At 45.7% G+C, this 19,768-nt stretch overlaps 4 protein-coding genes across 6 annotated transcripts; 2 read left to right on the top strand and 2 right to left on the bottom strand.

The window, feature by feature from the left end:
• Nucleotides 1–4: 4 nt before the first annotated feature.
• On the bottom strand, nt 5–3,995 carry LOC6727531 (serine/threonine-protein kinase greatwall). 2 transcript variants are annotated; one of them, XM_016175552.3, is made up of 6 exons: nt 3,608–3,995; nt 2,292–3,125; nt 2,073–2,231; nt 1,873–2,001; nt 695–1,697; nt 5–623 (listed from the first exon to the last, which is right to left on the bottom strand). In XM_016175552.3, exons 1-6 carry the CDS (start codon nt 3,755–3,757, stop codon nt 358–360), a joined length of 2,541 nt encoding a protein of 846 aa, XP_016034109.1. In that variant the 5' UTR covers nt 3,758–3,995; the 3' UTR covers nt 5–357. The 2 variants fall into 2 exon arrangements, with proteins under 2 accessions (XP_016034109.1, XP_016034110.1); XM_016175553.3 differs by lacking the exon at nt 1,873–2,001.
• Nucleotides 3,996–4,282: 287 nt separating this feature from the next.
• LOC6727532 (CDP-diacylglycerol--glycerol-3-phosphate 3-phosphatidyltransferase, mitochondrial) lies at nt 4,283–6,260 on the top strand. Its single transcript, XM_002102876.4, has 2 exons — nt 4,283–5,571; nt 5,634–6,260. The coding sequence occupies exons 1-2, from the start codon at nt 4,507–4,509 to the stop codon at nt 6,051–6,053; spliced, it is 1,485 nt and encodes a 494-aa protein (XP_002102912.1). The 5' UTR covers nt 4,283–4,506; the 3' UTR covers nt 6,054–6,260.
• Nucleotides 6,261–6,662: 402 nt separating this feature from the next.
• Nucleotides 6,663–19,095, top strand: LOC6727533 (mitogen-activated protein kinase kinase kinase 4). 2 transcript variants are annotated; one of them, XM_016176441.3, is made up of 7 exons: nt 6,663–7,283; nt 13,384–13,584; nt 14,084–14,865; nt 14,929–15,442; nt 15,503–18,218; nt 18,520–18,699; nt 18,764–19,095. In XM_016176441.3, exons 1-7 carry the CDS (start codon nt 7,042–7,044, stop codon nt 18,848–18,850), a joined length of 4,722 nt encoding a protein of 1,573 aa, XP_016034111.1. In that variant the 5' UTR covers nt 6,663–7,041; the 3' UTR covers nt 18,851–19,095. The 2 variants fall into 2 exon arrangements, with proteins under 2 accessions (XP_016034111.1, XP_016034112.1); XM_016176442.3 differs by lacking the exon at nt 6,663–7,283 and adding an exon at nt 11,902–12,711.
• Nucleotides 19,077–19,574, bottom strand: LOC6727534. Its single transcript, XM_002102878.4, has 2 exons — nt 19,415–19,574; nt 19,077–19,341 (listed from the first exon to the last, which is right to left on the bottom strand). Exons 1-2 carry the CDS (start codon nt 19,419–19,421, stop codon nt 19,133–19,135), a joined length of 216 nt encoding a protein of 71 aa, XP_002102914.1. The 5' UTR covers nt 19,422–19,574; the 3' UTR covers nt 19,077–19,132.
• Between the last annotated feature and the right edge of the window lie 194 nt (nt 19,575–19,768).

Consider the following 19,768-nt stretch of genomic DNA (forward strand, 5'->3'; position numbering starts at 1 on the left):
TAAATCTTGTAGACTATAACTTTATTTGATATACATGTCTCGAAAGTGCATACTTGAAGCTATTTGTTTAAGCGTAGTTACAATAACAAAATCGAAATCAGTACCTGTATATGAACTCTGCACTGACCACGATCATCGACAATCATGACAGTAATAATCGACTAAATGTACACGAAAATTTAATGATACAATTGAATGAACTCTAAACAAAATATAAATACGTAGGACTACACGAACGATAACAGATGAACATTAAAGGTCTACTCTTAGGTATTGCTACATGAAAATATAAATAACGATAATACAGTGCTCGGAACGAGCACGCTGAGACGGAGGCAGCCGGGCTCCGCTTGGCAATCAGTCTTCTAGGGCAAAGTTGGACAGCTGCAGGTGCTGAAGATTGTTGCGCGCATCGAAATATCCCGTATCGGTGGGATTGTCTGGTGTCGGGACAAATGGCGGCTCGGTATTGCCAATATTCTCCCAGTCGATGCAGGCAAAGTGACGCATTTGCTGCACTTCCTTTGCGGCCGGTCGCTCATTGGGATCCATGGTCAGGAGCAGTTCCACAGCCTCCATGGATTCGACGGACAATGCCTCATCACCTTCTGGCCATTCGATGTCTGCGAGGAATTAGTAACAAAAATATAGCTATAATATATGCAAGAAAACTCTTGAAATGTACTAAACTCACTCTTATTCAGAATGTTGTCAAATACTTTCTGAGGCGTCTCGTCGTTAAAGGGTGGAATGCCGGTCATGAACTCGTAGAAGCAGACGCCCAGAGCCCACCAGTCGACGGCCGGACCGTGACCTTGCTTCAGCAGTAGCTCCGGCGCCAGATAATCGGGTGTGCCCAAGATGCGCTCATTAGACACGCGAGCCCCGCGACGCACTGACTTCGGTGTCCGGAATGGTGTATTGATGTTGACGTTTTTCGGCGTCTTTGGTAGATTGCCGGCACCATGATTGATAGGCGACATCGTGGGATCGTCGGACAGTTTCAGATGGTACTGAATGCCCGACATCTTATCGGCGGTCGCATGCTCCCGTTTCTTGTTCTCAATGGACAGGGGAAGAGCGAACCGAGTGGCCTTGAGCTTTCCAAGAAGACCCCCATCCCGACGTGGCAACTTCTGAGAAGATACGGGCGTAGAGAAGACCACGTTGGCCACATTGGCTTCCGGACCAAGCAGATGATTTATGGGCATTTCGTCATCCGATAAAGAGCGCACCTTTAGCACACCCCGGATGGGCGAGGAACGGGCCTTACGCTTCTTGGGCGTGCTGCTGCCAATATTGAGGATTTCGATTTCCTGCGTTAGTCCGGTGTTGGTACTTCCATTGCTCGAACTGCAGCCATCGGTATCCATGCTGGACATGTTGTCGGAACGATTGACCAGATTGATCTTTCGCTTCATGCCGCGCAGGAAGTCGGGGCGCTTAAAGTGCTTGGACAGATTGCGAAAGGGCGAGTTCATGTTGATGCCACTCATCTCGTTGCCGTTGGTCACGTTGTAACTGCGCGAGTAATCCGAACAGCTAAAGTCCTCCTTGGACTGGCTTAGGTTGTCCGCATTCTTCTCAATCGACGAAGCCGTGCTCTCGCTATTCAGATTCAAGTGGCAGCTGGAATAGTCGTCGCCCTTGCGACTGGACACCCCTGAATCCTCCTGCCCCTTTGAGATGCGATTTCGCTGAGGGAATAGTAGAGGTAGTTATTAACTGAACTACCTACATAAGTGGTATACATATCTTTTAACCTATTTAATTTTGGTTAGTTGTAAAGTTAGATATAAAATACTAGCACGTTAAAACAGAAAGGGAAACCGCACAATGGACAGACACACACTCATGCACATGCCAACGCACCTCGTCGACCGATCGCCTGCGCACCATGGAAAACTCAAACGAAGCCTCGATTGCGTTATCTATCTTGGGCAAATGTTTGCCTTCATTGGTGGCCATGTTGCTGCTGTCTTGCCCGGCCAGCTTGCAGCCCTTTCAGAGAATCGACCATTTATGCAAATAAATACAGAGATTACGGGTTTGGCCGAGTTCTAGCCACTTACCTGACAGGGTGCCGCATCCAAGACGAATTCCACGCGTCGCTTGCTGGGTATCGCATTGCCCGCAGCAGCACCGTCCTTAGACTCCAGTGGTGGTGAGCACTTGCTCAGATCAGCCGAGTTACAAGTGTGGAACGAACATGACGAGCTGCTATCCTGGGGCTGAAGATTTGGAGAATGATGGGTGAATAAATCCGTTTTAATTGCCATATGTTTACCCACATTTAGGTTGGTAGTGCAGGTATGAGTAATCGATTCATTGGCCTCCTCGGCAGAAAAGAATGGGGAAACCCCAGATATCTTGCTGTCGCTCGTTTTCTCTGCATCATTGAGTGAGGTGTCGCCCTCGCTATCCGACAGCTCCATTATCAGACTATGCTTGTTGATGGCCTGCAGCAAGTGGGATGTCCCCGTGGCCACCGAGCCCATTCCGTTGTTTTGTCCACTTGAAACAGAACCGAAGTCGTGCAGCTTTTTCTCTGACCCAAAAGACAGGTGCGAGGTAAGCGACAAAAGCTGGCCAGGCGTGCGGGCGTTTAAATTCGGTGAGCAGTTTATAAGGTCTGATATTTCCAGATCTCGTCGCATATCGATCTTGCTCAACCCAAAATCCGTGAGCTTCACATGGCCACTGGAGGAGAGCAACATGTTGTCCGGTTTTATGTCTCTGTGGACAATTCCGTGCTGATGCAGATACTGCAGCGCCATCACCATCTCGGCCACGTAGAACCGGGCCGTGGGCTCGTCAAAATACCCAAACATGGCCAGCAGTGACTTGAGATCCCCGCCTACCATGTACTCCATCACCAGGTAGACGTAGGAGAGCGATTGCAGGGAGTAGAAGAGACTGACACAGAACTGGGAGCGGGAGAGGGCCAGGGCATTCCGCTCCGTGATCACCTGGGACACCATGTTCTTGTTGATCATCTCCGACTTGCGCATCACCTTGATGGCGAACAGCCGCTTTGAGTCGTTGTTCTTGTAGCCAAGGAAGACTTTTCCGAAGGCGCCGCGGCTGATTGGCTTAATGATGACAAAATCCTTGATGGTGGGAAGCTGTACGAGGAAGCAAAAGTATCCATTACGATATAATTAATTAATAACCTAAGTGGTGGTGGTGGTGATTCTTATTAACCAAGACAGAACAAAGGAAAATAATTTAGCTAAAGTTAGACATACAATAACTTAAATTCTAGATTTAGAGCAGATCTTAAGCAATCTTATGTGTATATATGTATATAATAGAATAGAAAAGAAAATGAAGAAAGGGCAATGTAAAGTACAGAAGATAAATAGAACTGTAAAAATGTTTTTGCAATGGAACATCCTATGTAATATTACATCTCAACAAACACATTTTTATCGGTTTGCTAATAATACATAAACCTGATCTTTCCATTAAGTCTTAAACATTTACTCTCCCTTTATGTAAATAAACAATGCGATTTGGCGCATTTCAAATTTTCTTGACGAGCAACCGTGGCTAACTGTAAACCACCCACGTGTGGTAATCGCTAGTTTGCGATTCCTCCGCGTACCTTGGCATTCTGGGAGTGATTCTCCGGCTTGGTGGTGAGGATATTGATCTTGTCCAGCAACTGCTCACTGTCGATCAGCGAGTGGGTCTTTTTGGGGGTTTTGTAGTCGATGTGGACATCCGATTGCGAAGTCGCATCGGCGTTTTCCATATCTTCCAGGTTTCCGACGGTTAGAGTGCGATTTTCTCGCGGTTTCGAACAATATATACAATTATCGTATAGAGATAGACACTGTATATAATTCGATGTAGACCTGAATGCTATTAGCTTGTTTATTGCACAATTTTTATTTCAAACACACATTTAAAACAGCGCGTCTATTTTCTATGACCTGAACTAGAGGTGGAACTAATTCGATTCTTAGTATTATCGATGTTTCTAGAAATTTGACAACACCGATGTTATTGCAGTTACAGTTTCAAATTAAACGATGTATTACAAAAAAGAAATGCATATTTGTAAAATACCCGTTTCATATTTCTAAAAAATTTATTTAAATATTTCTTCATGCATATATATAAAAGGAGATATACATAAAAATGTGAAAAATTTAAGACTTAAAAGCTAGTGATATATGGTTAGGTTTTTATTATTTTAATTTAAATATTTTTTTTTTAAGGAACACATAACAGGATCACCATTATGAACAGTCGACAATTTCCGATAACTATAAATTGTTATCGAATCCCAGCTCGCTTTGCAACACTTGCGTTCCACCTGGAATTTATTTACGTGCTGAAATTTCGAGTATTTTTGTGTTAAAACAGCACCCCATGAATGAAAGTCTGTTCCGGATACAGCCAAACAGGCAGTGAGCAATGCGCCATACCCTATCATCAAATAACCGCCGCCCAGAGTGAGGAGCCGCTAGCCAATCCGTCAGAGAAATCCGCGCCAAGATGATGCCATACCTTCGCCGCCTTTTCAGCCAGGAGCTCTCTCCGGCTGCTCAGGGCGACTTCCTGGGCTGTCTGCAGCAGGCGCCCAGTGTTCTGGCCACCGGATTCCCTGGAGCACCCGCACTGGAGAGCCTAAGTTGGTTACACAACCTAGCGCCGTGCTTCCCGCTGCGAGGCGATCAAATTCAGGTCATCCATGAGCCAAAGCACTTCTACGAAACGCTGGTGCATCGCATCGGTCAGGCCAAACGCCGTATAGTGCTGGCCAGTTTGTACCTGGGCACCGGGCAACTGGAGAACGCCATGGTTCAGACGTTGCGTCACAGCCTGGAGCAACAGTCTGCCCTAAGGCTCAACGTGCTATTGGACTTTACACGCGGCACGCGGGGCACTCTCAACTCCAAGACCATGTTGCTGCCACTGGTCCGCGACTTTGCCAGCCAGGTGCAGCTCTCCCTGTACCATACGCCTGATCTGCGCGGGATGACAAAGCGACTAGCTCCGCCACGATGGAATGAGCTACTCGGACTACAGCACATGAAGGTCTACCTCTTCGACGATGCCGTGATCATCTCCGGCGCCAATCTGTCCAATGACTACTTTACCAACCGGCAGGATCGATACATACTCATTGAGGACAAACCGTTGGCGGATTTCTATGCGCAGTTCATCGAACGCGTGCAGGAATTTAGTTTAGCAGTGGCACCAGATGCCAGTGAGGGACTGCACCGCAACTGGCGAATACTGCCGTACGAGGGCACCAAGGAGCAGTTTATCCAGCTTGCCCGGAAGCGTATCTCCGACCTAGTGCAGGAGACGTTTCAGCGGCAGGCGCGAACTAAGGAGCAGAATCCGCAGGCAGACACATGGATTTTTCCGCTGCTTGAGATGGGACAGATCGGCATCCATCACGACAGCGTGGTGACCAAGCGGCTGCTCTCCAATTGCGTGTCTGGATCACGGCTAAAACTGGCCACAGGCTACTTCAATTTGACGCAGGAGTACATGGACACGCTCACGCACAAGTGCCTGGCCCAGTGCAGCATACTGATGGCTCATCCAAATGTGAGTGGCTATCAGTAATAAATTTGTTGACCAATAATAACCTGATTTCATTCATTTTCCAGGCAAACGGCTTTCAGGGTGCCAAAGGACCAGCGGGCGGAATTCCGGCTGCCTACACACTGATAGCCAAGAGTTTCTACGAGAGCCTGGTCCGCCGTAAGCAAAACCACCGCGTCAACTTCTTCGAGTACGAGAAGCCCGGCTGGACGTACCATGCTAAAGGTCTGTGGTACTACCTGCCCGAGGCGCTACTGCCCAACCTCACGCTCATCGGCTCTTCGAACTTTGGCGAGCGATCGGTGAACCGCGATCTGGAGACGCAGGTGTGCCTGGTGACGGCTAATAAGGATCTGAGCCAGCGGCTGCAGGCGGAAGCTGACCGGCTGTACGATCTGTCACAGACGGCGGAGCGGGAAATCGTCCAACGACCCGTTCCGCGATGGGTCCAGGCCGTCGTTCGCATATTCAGGAATTTCTTCTAGGCTCTTTGATACAATAGCTTAATTTTTTTCGTTCTTTGTTAAGGCCCATATCCCAAGTAGTTAATTTAGTTTTATAATTCGTGTTTAATCTTTGCCCTGGGCAAGTGTTTCTATTGCTGGTAATTGTTGCTTTTGTACACACGCTAAAGTTTGTTAAATAATAAAGAGAATGTTATACGGAATCGAGGGTATGCAGAAGGAAAACTACCACACTGTGTTCTTATCACCAGGGGGATCATAAGTTCAGAATCAAGCGCATGTGTTATAAATATATATACTATCTATATGTACTTCCATTCATTTTTAATAATATTTGTTGATATAATAATCATAAGTTCAAAATCAAATATCCCGCCCATCTGTTACTAGTGATGGACGCCTATACGATGGTTTAACGGTTTGCAGAAGCAGAAATAATCGGATAGACCTATGTTTTTAGCTATTTGCAAGATTGTATTTCGAACTTTAATTAAGCAAAGTTGTAATGTGTTGTTTAATTAATATTTTAGATGTTCTCTGAGCAAACATTTAAATCTTTGACATACTTTGCTCACTTCTAAGCTTTTAACCAATTGTTGAACGAAAAGTCTCAGTTCGATTATCGCTTCTTTGCCATCTCTAAAGCTCTCTCTTCGTTTCGCTCTTCAAAAACGCCGGGCGACTTGAGTGGCTCGAAAACTTTAGTTAGCTGCTTTTTTTTGGCCCGGTAAGACGTAGGACAGGCTGCTTACCTGCGTGCCAAGTTCGGGAGCGCGTTAAACGTTATGTGTTTGCTCGCCGTGAAAGTTAAATTAAAATAAATCTGATTATCGCCAAAGGCAAAACAAAAAGGAAAAAAACAACGCGGCGCGTGCTTACTAAAGTGCAAGTGTGTGTTGGTGCTGGATTGCGATAGTGTTTGTGCACTGGCGGCTGGCTGAGCATGTGTGCGTGTGAGCAGCAAATTCCAAGAATATAACAAAAGCAGAAAAAACAGAGTTTTGCAAAAATGTCAAACAGGCGAAGAGTGCGAACAATTGATTATCTGGCGCTGCAGCAGAGTTTGCGTTTGCAAAAGACACCGGCAGCAACAACAAATGCAGAGGACCAAGTGGGAAAGGCAGGAGAGGAGGAGAATGGCAATGGGCATCATAGTGCCGTTACAGCTGAAACGCCACCCCCACCACCCATCCCGCCCATTCCGCCCATACGATTACGACGCGAGCAGAGCGTCGAGGAGGATGTTGCAAGGTGAGCGGAGCACACCAGCGGTTTTCGAATTGCTGGGCTTTTCCCAACACAAACAGAAACAAGAAAGTCTGCATCGGCACGTAACTAACTAGCGCTCTCTTTCCCATTTCCTCTCCCCCTCTTTCAACATATGTATCTCTGTCGCGGCTCTGCTCTCAAAGCCCTGTTTGCGGGTTTTCCCTCTCATTTGCTCTCGCTCTTCTTCACTCTCGCTGTGCATTTCACCAGTTTTAATTGTTTAAACGTAAACAACGTGTTTTTGGGCCACGTTATCTTGTTGTTGGCCTGTGGTGGCTCAACGAACCCCAGAATTTAGCGAACTGCAAGACAGGCACAAAAAATGAACAGCAACAAATTGCGAATTCTGCCTGAAATTGAACACTTTGTGTGCAGCGCAATTAAAATTCTGCACAGGTGCACTGCGAAAAATCGTTAACATTTGTGTAACGCATACTCGTCGAACACGTAATATATTTACAAATTTTTGTGGAAATTTCATGAGATTGAGATTGAAACGAAATCTTCGCTGCTTTATGTAACAATAAAGATTGTTTTCAGTGATCAACAAGTTTTTGCACTTACAACAGAGCGCCCTTCATAAATATTTTAAACTGATTTTAATGTGTTGAAATATTTTCAACGGAAAATCCCTAATTGCCAGTTATTAAATCGGGTATACAATATAAAAACTAAGTTTCTTTATAATGCATGTTATATACGCTCTGCGTCGTTTTTCGGAGTATTTCGGCATTTATCATAGTCATATTTGTGTGGGGCCGCCTCAAGTCTTCCAAGATATTTGCTGATAACGCTGACGGTGGACTGATAACACATACAGTTGCGGTAACAATAATAGCACCAAAAGCAAATTTCGTGTTTGCCCCATCGTTTCTCTATTTTCTGAAATTTTTTCAAAATTTTTTCCACTAATCTTAAATACTACAATGATTTTCAATTGAAATAATAAAATTGGTAACAGATCTAATGGATATTTTAAAAATAATTGGTAAAAGAAAAAAAAACCTCAAAATTTAGGCGGTAACAAAAATAGCACTGTTTCTCGTATTTTGCTAAAACTAACTAAAAAAATAAAATAAGAGTTCAACAAATGGATTATATCTTAAGAACTATGTTTAAAGAATCTTAATATTTGGTTGCGTGACCATTGTAGGCAATGACAGCTGCGCATCCTCTTGGCATGGAGTCCACCAAGTCCTGGTACCGTTTTTGAGGAATTTTGCTCCATGAATCCTTGATCCTCGATCCCCCATGAATCCAAAGTTTCTCGTTATGGTTGGGCTTGGCTTCAGAAACCTTTTTTTCACGTCCGCACAAAGTTTTTCGATTGGATTCAAGTCGGGTGACTGATCATTACTCGGATCGATTTCTGCTCAAACCACTTTCGAGCCTTCTTCCTCGTGTGTTTTGGGTCGTTATCCTGTTGAAATGTCCAAAAAAACGGCATTTTATCCTCGGCATATAGCGCCATCACATTTTCCAGGATATCTGTGTAAATGTGCTGATCCATGATGCCTTGAATCATATGAATCGGATCTACTCCATAGTATGAAAAGCACGCCCATACCATGATGTTTGATCCCCAGTGCATTACCGTCTTAAAGGTGAAGCGAGGATTATTTTCAGTTCGTGGTGGACGCCGAACATAAGACCGAGAGCCTTTCCAACCAAAAAACCCAATTTTGCTCTCATCTGACCACAAAATGTGGCGCCACTTCTCCACAGGCCAGTCCTTGCGTATCTTGGCATATTCGATTCGCTTTGCCACATGCTTCACAGTCAAAAGCGGGACTTTTCTGGGACTGCACACATTATGGTTGTTTTGTCTTAAGTGTTTGCGAACTTTTTCCACGTTTGCAGCTATCTGAAGCTCCTTCTTCAGTTCCGTCACCGGCTTAAAAGGCTCCTTCTTGCTTTGCCGAACCAAGCGCTTGATCTCCACATTGGACATAGAGGGCTTTCTTCCACGTTTTTCGTTATTTTCGACAAACAGCAGTGCGTTGCGGATCATATTGTTTGAAAAACAAAAAAAACCGTCTCATTTTAGCGTAGGTTTTACCTTCACAGATCATGTTTTTAATCAAATTCCTTATTTCGACGGTAAAATGCTTTCCCCGACCCATAACTAGAGAATTTTTGGTCTTCTTTTGAAAAAAATTCAATTAAAACCTTTAATGCAACTCCTTTTTTCAAAATATGTCGAAAAAAAACCCAAAGCAATCACTCCTATTAATTTTATTTAGCAAAAACGTGGTCAGTGCTATTTTTGTTACCGCCTCATTTAGCGCCCTTTTGCAGAAAGTGCCCAAAAACAAAAAGAACCGTTACATTGAGAGAGTCAAAATTTCTTGCTTAAAGAGACAACATATGGTACTTATTATTCATGCAATCAGACTTTAAAAAAAATAAACATTCAATACCTTTTTTTAGGAAATCAACTTTCCACCTGCAGTAGTGCTATTATTTTAACCGCAGCTGTACACACGCTCACCTTGAGGGAATTACGGATACGTTTTCCGCTGTTTTTTTTTTTGTTGTGTCTTTTGCGCGGGGGCTTATTCATAATACAATTAATTTTTTTTGATTTGATTTTCATGGGATGGGTGAGTGTTCAAGGGGGTTTCGTTTCGCAGGAAAACACGAATGTCGTATGTTAGCAGGAAATTTGCGGCAAATATCCATTTTCTTTGGCACCTGTTTCTATGGCAACTAAGTGAAATTAGCCGAGATTTATGTGTCTGCTGCTTGCTCTTTTTTCGTTGGTCTCTCTATATTTTAATACCTGTTAATTGATAAGTTGATTAGTTCGCTGGAAAAATGGCAATGTGTAAATATAATATTAATATAATATATATAATATAATATAGATATAAGCAGCGATTCTTTAGGAAAGGTAACGAACAAGTTTTTGATTTTTAATTTTACAACAGCATTTATAGGGTAATCGATAGTTTGGACATGTGTAAGCAGTGTTCTCATTTGACTTTATCTCTCATTTAATGCCGCCAATCTTGTTCTTCTTCAGCTGGTATACCTGTTTTAGGGGGCAGGGAAGAAGAAGAGGAGACGCAGGGGAGACTATTGGAAGTTAAAACGCGTTTAATACGTGCGTTTGCCCACTCTGCTTTGTAACCTCTTTCGTTATTCTGTTTTCAAATCGAATTCGCTTTCTTCTCAAATCTCCGTCTCATAATGTTTTGTGGTTGTCACCTGGCTAACTGAATGGAATTCCGATGATTGAAGGTCTCTGGCCTAACTGTTGTTGGCTTTGGCCGAGAGAGCGAGAGATCGCGCTCTTGCAACATTCGTATTTGTACTTGAACTTGCTGGTTATCTCTCTCTCTCTCGCTCTCTCTTCTGCTCCACGTTCTAGCCCTCTCGCTTTGGGCAGCCTGGCATGAGCACAATCAAATCAGTTGGTTATAATTTTGGGGCTTTCGTGTGTTTGATAAGCATAATTATGGCGTGTACAATGTACACACATATCAGAAAACATTTCCGCATATTGCACACGCACGCGCCCACACACACACACACACACACACACGTGCCACTGCCGTTTGCACTAATTTTAGAATTTTCTAATGTGTTTTTAAATGCCATGTTTACCGAAGAAAACAGCATAAACATGAGATTCAGAGATTGTGTATGATTTGTTATTTCTATTTATTTAAATTTCAAACCTCTCAAAAGCTATTCGATTGGCAAGAACTAAGCTAAGAAACGTTGAAAAATAAAACTAAAAACTATGCTTGTTTTCAACATTTGTTTACAAGAAATAATTTTGATTGGGTGTAAGATTCTTATTTCAACTCACTTTGTTTTGGACGAAGTCGCCCTATCAGTCAATCTGGTAAATTGATCGGTTAGTCATCGAATTTCCAATGCCTCATACATAAATGGGGACCACGGTGCGAATGTGCAACTTTTATGTGTATCTATAAATATGAAGTATACGCACCGCTGGTCACGTGACAATAGATTTTTCATATAGAGCCAATGAAGTTGATTGACTTGATTCGAAACGATTTTGTTCTTCTGCTCGCATGTAGAAAAATACATACACTCAATAGCTTAAGTAAACACATTGCTTATTAGCTAACGAGCGCGAACATAATAAAATGCCATAAATTAATAATAAATATTCGCGCGGTTAAGACAATTGCAAACCACAAACAAACGCAATACGTTCCACAAGCGATCGAATACCCCTTTGCGTTCCACAACAAACCGTATCTCGGTGGTGCGTCTCTGTTTCTTGCGCTCTTAGCTTCCATACCTCTCTGGCTCATCTTTTTTGCGTCTCCTCTCTCTGAGATGCCACACAAAAATGGCTATAGTTTAATGGCAGGTATTCTATGTATTGTAATCCTTAGGCTTCACAATTTATAGTTTATATGTTAAGCATACTTTTACACATTCTGTGCCACATCGAGTTGTTTCTGACTGAAATGACCACTTCCAAATGTGAAACAGAACTATTTAGTAGCTAAACCGGCATCTCCGATTTGAAGTGGCCACCCACTAGTTGCTCTCCGCTGAGGGCCGCAAACAATCGGATGCGTCGGTCGGGCGCTCGCCGCTCGCGCTTTTCAGTTCGCCGCGATTGGCAGTGAATAGCAGTCGTTTTGGGGCGACACCGCTTCGTCGGCACCGCGGCACACACTCGCTTGCTTTACATACAGATCCGTATACTATACGCATTGGCGAATAGATGGGGAATATTCTTGTTAAAAGTGCTAATAAATTGACTGACTGGCTGCCGCGACAAGTGCTGCGCGTTATGAAATTCGAAAGGGTTCGGTGCGAGGCGTGCGAACTACTGCCGCCTGTTTGCCATTCGTCGTGATAAACCAGGCAGAAAACTACACACTACTACGGTGGGAGATAGTGCATAACCCGTAACCCACCCCACCAGTGAGATTCCATCGATCCGAGAGGGGAATCGGCAGCCGGGTGCCGCGTACCGGGGATCGGTCATTCCGCCCCCAGGCCAGTCCAGTCCCCAGTCCAGTCATCGTTCGCTGGCTCGCGTCTAAAGTTCTCCAGCTCCACCAGCTTTTAATTGTGAGCTGTCGGTTTTTATTTGCTCTCGTATCGTTTCGCCGCTATTTTTTGTCTCCAGAGTGGGTTGTTGTGGTGTATGGTGCGGTGCAATTAGATGTGCATAAATCTGGCTCGGGCACCCACCGGAGACTCGGAAAGTAACACTAGCCCTCGATTGCGGCGATTAAGCACAGTTTAAAACATCGGCATTATCAACCAGCCAGTTGAGAGCGCAGGCGAGGATTGCACTCCAAGGTTCTCTCTCGTCTCGCTGCAACTCGCTGATTAGTGCCGGTTTTGGAGCTATTGGATTGGGCAAACAGTTGATTCCCCAGGAGGAGGGCTGCAAAATGCGTCGGAAGAAGTGAGTGAACCTAGCCAATAGGCTGATGAAAAATGTGACGCGATTTGCACACAACAATCACAGCCAATTTTGGGCTTTTTTTTTTTGGTCGGGAATAAATCAAACCTCTGCTCAAATTAGGGCATAATCGCAGGCGTGACATGCGGCTGTCTGCAACACCGGCAGCAGTCAGATAAGATAGGGATGTCCTCCTCCCCAGCGTTCGCGGCTTTCACACCCTTGGATACACCGACAAATTTCCATGTGATGCACACGAAAAACAGCGCAAAATTTGTTTAAAAGTTTAAAGGAAAAATTTAAAAGTTAGTTCGGTTAACTGTTGAATACCTTCTTGATCTCTTGAAAACGCGATTCAAACGCTCACTGAAAAAGTTCTAAAAAACCAAGACAACGTGAAAATTTATACATATTAACTTAGCAATTTAATCACTTTATCGCAGCTGTAAAAAATTATAACTTCCTTGTTGAATAAACGACACACCGCAATTCTAAAGCTATTTTCTCAGTGCAGTAGGTATATTTATCTGGGTTATCGGCGATTAAGCGGCACTTGTCCGCCGTTGCAATTAGCAAAACAATTAGGACAAGCCCCTAGATTAATGCAAATATACTATACAAATATATCAACCATGACATTCAACGTCATCATCCACTCTTTTTTGGATCTTACAGAGTTGAGTACCGTGTGAAGCAGACGCCTTCGCGTCCAGTGCAGATGGCTCGAAATCGGATTGGTGCTCTGGAGGAGGACATGCCGCCCGAGGATGAGTTGGCGGCGCACTATGAGGCCTTCGGCACTACTCCGCCACGTACTAGGCTCAAAATCAAGAACCGCGACTGGGAACGCAAACAGAAGGTGGTCAATGTGACAGCGTGAGTATCCACAATCAATACATACGGGGTGCTCCATATGGATAAGGCATCAGGATGGACGCGATAAGGGTTTGCGTCCGGGCTAGGTACGTGATCGGGAATAGTGACGAACGCAGACCCACCAAATGGCCATATGCTACCATATGCCGCATATGATGGTATATGAGTGCCATCTCTATGGCTGATGTCATTTTCGTAATCACTGTTGAAACGAAAATGGAAATAATTTTAAATAACCTTGAAGTATTTAATATCCATTTACAATTAAATATGTTTCAAGAATTGCCCTGTCGTCTGTGTAAAAATTGGATTTTAATATAGATTAAAAAATCTCATTTAATTATTTGGAAATTCATATCTTTAAATTCTAAATATTTATAACCGCAAGAATATGCAAATAACAGTCGTCTTTTTAATCTAATAAAAAACATACAAAATTTTAGAATTCTAAGAAAAATGCATACTCATAAGCGACCACTTTCTAAACGTTTTTTCTCAGTTCCGCAGACTTGCCGGCCAGTTTGGGTGGCACACCCAAAAAGACCAGGACGGCCAGATCCCGCGTCCTGCGGCGCAACACTATGGACTGCGCCCTGCTCAACGAAATGTTTGTCAACGATGAGAGCAAGCGGACGGACAAGCGGCTGCAGTCACTCCTTCGCGACTCGGAACGTGAGATGAAGAACTCGTTGGCCACAACGGCGGTGGCTGCTCCACGAGGTAATAGCTTCCACGAGACAGCTCATCCACTGGAGTCTCTGGACCAGATCATGCCGCTCAATTCGGAGGCAATGGCGCCGATTCCACTGCGAATTGCTTCCAAGGTGGTGGAGAGCTGCAATCGCTATCGCTGCGTGTCCTCACGTCCCATTGGGTATCGCTCCTCGGCGCCGCCGTTGGCTTTCGCTGCTCAACTTCCCGCTGGAATGTTAAGGAGTGATGGAAGAGCAACGCCTGGGTTGGGAAAAAGAAAGGACTTCCACGAAACGTTTGCCAATCTAATTAAGCTCGGTAGCGTAGACCGACAGGATGCCAAACTATCACAAGAGGAGCACACCTGGCAGACTGAGCTGAAGGATCTCATCTGGCTAGAGCTACAGGCCTGGCAAGCAGACCGAACGGTGGAGCAGCAGGACAAGTACCTTTTCGAAGCGCGTCAGGGAGTCTCCGATCTGCTCACCCACATTATAAACTACAAGTTCCAGCCGCGCTATCGCCGCGAGCCGAGTCTGATCAGCCTGGATAGTGGCATTCATTCCGATAGCAATTCTAATGCTAGCTGTATGTCAAACCATCATTCAAAAGTAAACCCCTTGTTATTCATTATTTAAATCTATTCTCCAGCTCCACTGCCCAGCAAGATGTGCCAAGGCTGCATGTCGCTGTACTGCAAGGATTGCATGGATCATCAGGAGTTGGCGCTGCGAGAGGTAGAGGGTATGCTGACGCGCCTGGAAGCTGCAGAGGCACTCTACCCTTCCTCGCAGGCCATGGGCGCTCTGCATCCCATTTACAAATCACAGAGCTTTGTAGGGCGCATCAAGTCCATGTGCTTATGGTATAACATTACCAAGCAGAACAAGTTGAAGCTCAGTATTCTAGGAAAAATTCTGGCAAGACTGCAGGATGAGAAGTTCTCTTGGCCCGTGTGCACTTCCTCCTACATCGCCTCCGACAGCGGTAGTTCATCAGCATCGGGTGTAGAGAACGATGATTCTGCTGTTAACTCAATGGACTCATCAAAGCCACCAAGTATGGCCGGATCAGCCTCGCGAAAGGGTGTGACACCGTGCCACAAAGTGCAATTCATGTTAAACGACGCCACCCACGTGCCAGGCGAGACATCAAGTAGCAATGAGTATGTATATACGAAGTAGTACGAAATTGAAGAAAACATATAACATACATTTTCCTTTAGATCCACCTCCACGGAGGTAAGCCAGTGGTCCAGCGAGTGCTCTCACAGCCATATGCGCAAGGGATCCATGCACGACATCAACATTTTCAGTGTCGAGCCATTGGGTACGTGCAGCAGCAATGGGACAGGAGAGCAGTCCACTGGGCTGTATCGCAAGTTCATAGAAAATGTGCTCAAAAGTCGAGGACTGGCCAAGTCGCTGGCTTTTCTACACAAGCTGCACAACGTGGCATTGTACAAGGCGCACATAGCTCTGGAAAAACCCGGAGCTGAAGACTTAGATTACGAGTCGGATGCGGAGTCCATTGAGGAAGACGTACCAAGGCTAGATCCTCAAATCAGCCGCGAACAGGTTGTGGAGCTGCGCACCTACGGCTACTGGAGCGAGGAGGCACAATCCATAAATCTGCCGTCGTACATTCCTACCTTTGTATTTCTGAGCGGAATTCCGTTGCAGTTCATGCATGAGTTCTTGCGCATGCGTCTCGAGACGAGACCCGTTCGCCCCAATCCACTGAGCCTGGAACAGTTGATGAAGGAGCTCAGGGAGGGCTTGACCCTAGCCTTAACCCATCGGGAGCGATACCAGCGGCACATAACCACGGCGCTGGTGGAGAATGAGGCGGAACTAGGCAGTTATATTAGCATTTTAAACCACTACGATGCTACGGTGCGAAAGACTTTCGAGCTGTACTTGGAGTACATCGATCAACTAGTGCTGGTTGCCGTTCCGGAGGGCAACCAGAAGTCCGTCCTTGAGAAGGAATGGATGTTTACCAAGCTTATCAGTCCCATGATAAAGGGCATGCACACGTTAGCATCTCAAAAATTCTGTGGCATAATCAGCAAGCTTTTGCGGAGCATCTCCGAACGCCTGGTGAAGCGTACCGTTGAGCTAGATCAACAGATCGATGGCACCGCCGATACCGACGACAACGAGGAGGTTAAATGGCAACTGCTGACCATTTGCCGAGAGACACAATCGCTGCTCACAGTCGAACGGGAGCGCTCCATTAAGGTGCTCTTCTTTGCCAAAACCTTTTGTCGCGACGTAGAGACGACGGATTTTCATCGCGAGCATTACGAACATGACGTAGCCAACCAGCAGCATGACTTCATCTGTTCGGACGTCAAGGCGGCGTTCAAGCTACTGCAGCAGGACGTTTTGCAAGTGCGCAACAAGTTGACGGCAATAATTGAAGGAGTGCAAAAACGTTGCTGTTTGAGCAACATGCGAGATTTGGATGAGCAAGACAAACAGGCTGTGCTGTCACGCACTCGAGAGATTTTGCATCAGGGGTACAAATTTGGATTCGAGTATCACAAGGACGTCATTCGGCTGTTCGAGCAGAAGATTATGGACCAAAAGGACAGCGGTGCTCACACAGTAGATCTTGCCTTAGGAATTATCGCTTACGCTAAGATGTGGATGCATTTCGTGATGGAGCGTTGCGAACGTGGGCGAGGAATGCGTCCGCGTTGGGCTTCCCAGGGTCTGGAGTTTTTGATTCTTGCCTGTGATCCACAAATTACCCAGCACTTGGACGACGACGAGTTTGAGGCGCTAAAGCAGCAAATGGACCGCTGTATTTCGCACGTGATTGGCATCACTTCGGAACCCGAAAAGGTCGCCAAGAAAAAGGCTTCGCCGCGCACTCGAAAGACTTCATCGCCGGCCACCTCGCGTTCCCGGACACCAACACGGACTCCAATGTCCGCTGGCATGGTTCTTAATCCGAATACGCCGCCACTGCAGTCGCCACCATACAACAAGTTACTGCATCCGCAGTTCAGTTTAAAGGAGGATGTGTCAGTAAACTCGTACAGTCCCGTTGACAGTTCAGACTATGTCGACACTCCGTGCCAGAGGAGTGCCAATGGCGAGCTGCGCCTGCTGGTGCCCCAGACGCCTCCGACTCCAGCATCTCCTGGAAAGAGCAGCCTCGAAGGCACACCGCTGGCCTTGCGACAGGAACGCGTTAGAGATGCCGTCAACCGTTTGGATATGGATCTAGAGGACGGGCTGCGCGAACGAAGGTTGATTGGGCAGGTCAAGTCTCTCAATTCTAGCGACAAGGTGCATATAAGGGCGCGTAGCGTTCATTTCCGCTGGCATCGTGGCATTAAGATCGGCCAGGGACGATTCGGCAAGGTGTACACGGCGGTGAACAATAACACGGGAGAGCTGATGGCCATGAAAGAGATCGCAATCCAGCCGGGAGAGACGCGAGCGCTCAAGAATGTGGCCGAAGAGCTAAAGATCCTGGAAGGAATAAAGCACAAAAACCTGGTGCGCTACTATGGCATCGAGGTGCACCGCGAAGAGCTGCTCATTTTCATGGAGCTGTGCTCTGAGGGCACCCTCGAGTCGCTGGTGGAGCTGACTGGTAATCTGCCGGAGGCGCTTACGAGACGATTCACCGCCCAGCTGTTGTCGGGCGTGTCAGAGCTGCACAAGCATGGCATTGTGCACCGCGACATCAAGACTGCTAACATATTCCTCGTGGACGGCAGCAACAGCCTGAAACTGGGCGATTTCGGATCAGCAGTGAAGATCCAGGCGCACACCACCGTGCCGGGCGAGCTGCAGGGCTATGTCGGCACACAGGCCTATATGGCGCCGGAGGTGTTCACAAAGACCAACAGCGATGGCCATGGCAGGGCGGCCGATATCTGGTCGGTGGGCTGTGTGGTTGTAGAGATGGCCTCGGGCAAGGTGAGTGCTTCACATTGTAGATAAGCAATGCGATGTGTGGGGCGGGGTATACAGTCCATTTCACAATGTTGGATTATTAGTGCTTTTCTTTGGGTGAATATTTTGCATTATACGCAGTCTAAAGTAATTTACACTAATTTTATTTTTTGAATGAATGCAGTACTCTTTTACTCTTTTCCTTTTAATACTAAATTTGTATAAAAATATTAAAATATTTACACTTAATGAAAATACTGTGAATTAGGCTACTAAAACCTTTGTTAAATATGTGTAATATTATTTAGTTTTGGTTTCTTTACAGCGTCCGTGGGCCCAGTTTGATTCCAACTTCCAGATCATGTTCAAAGTGGGCATGGGCGAGAAGCCGCAGGCGCCGGAGAGCCTATCCCAGGAGGGTCACGACTTCATCGATCATTGTCTGCAGCACGATCCCAAGAGGCGTTTAACGGCAGTGGAACTGTTGGAGCACAATTTCTGCAAGGTGCGTAGGCCTGTGGTTAGCCCGCTGCCAAATGTTGCTAATTGATTTTCGTTTCCATGTGCAGTACGGTCGAGACGAGTGCAGCAGCGAGCAGTTGCAGATGCAGGTGCGAGGCTCTTTCCGGCGAAATGTGGCGACCAGCAGCAGCTAGATGCAACGTGGTGTCTACTTAACTAGCACCCGGTTTTTTTTAGGCCCACTCCTACATATGATGCATATGTACATCGGTGTGCATTTTGTTTAGTGTCTAATTTATGTGAATGTCGATTATTTGAATGACCTCGTCTGGTTTTATGTTGGACAATATATAACCCGTATAAAATAATCAAATGCCTTTCGTACCGTACGCCCCACAAATCATTTGATGCAAGTGAAAATTACACGTATTTTAATATATTTGCGATTTAGTTTTTAATTGATCAATCGATGATGACTATCCGTAAATGGGATAGATGGTCGACGTTTCTGGCGTGGCATTTGTGGTTTCAGCCTGCGGGGGGCCAGTGAAACCCGAGCTAGTCGAACCATCGACGGGAGCACCAGTTGGCGGAGTTGGCTCCGGGGTGGCAAGACTGGAGAAAGCCGACACCCACGAGGTGCACAGCATGAAGGCCAGGCAGAGGCTAAACAGCAGGTTGAAGACTGCAACGAATTGAGCGAGTTACTCGAATGGTCCACGGATTTCGTTGGCGGTTACTCCTTGTGCGGTACTTACATTTCATGTTGACGGCGTTTTAGTGACTGTTGAACTGTCCAGAACGGCCAGGGCCTTTTATGGAGAACCACTTGGCCATGGGTATCCATTGGTATATTTAATTAATTTATTAAAACACTATTTATCTGGCATTGGCTTATCATTATTTATTTATTTGTTATCGTATTTACCACTTGGATATTAAGAAGTGCGCAGCTCGGATTTCATGACTGTTTCAAGCGGAAGACGACGACTTATCTATTCTTAGAAGTCACTGAAAATACGTGGCCAATTTGTCCGCGCGCCTTATCCAAATCCATATACGTACGAGTATTTTCATTCACCAGCAGATCAATTGTAGGTCAGGAATGATGG

This window comes from Drosophila simulans, chromosome 3R, assembly GCF_016746395.2.
Source record: "Drosophila simulans strain w501 chromosome 3R, Prin_Dsim_3.1, whole genome shotgun sequence".
Lineage (NCBI taxonomy): Eukaryota > Metazoa > Arthropoda > Insecta > Diptera > Drosophilidae > Drosophila > Drosophila simulans.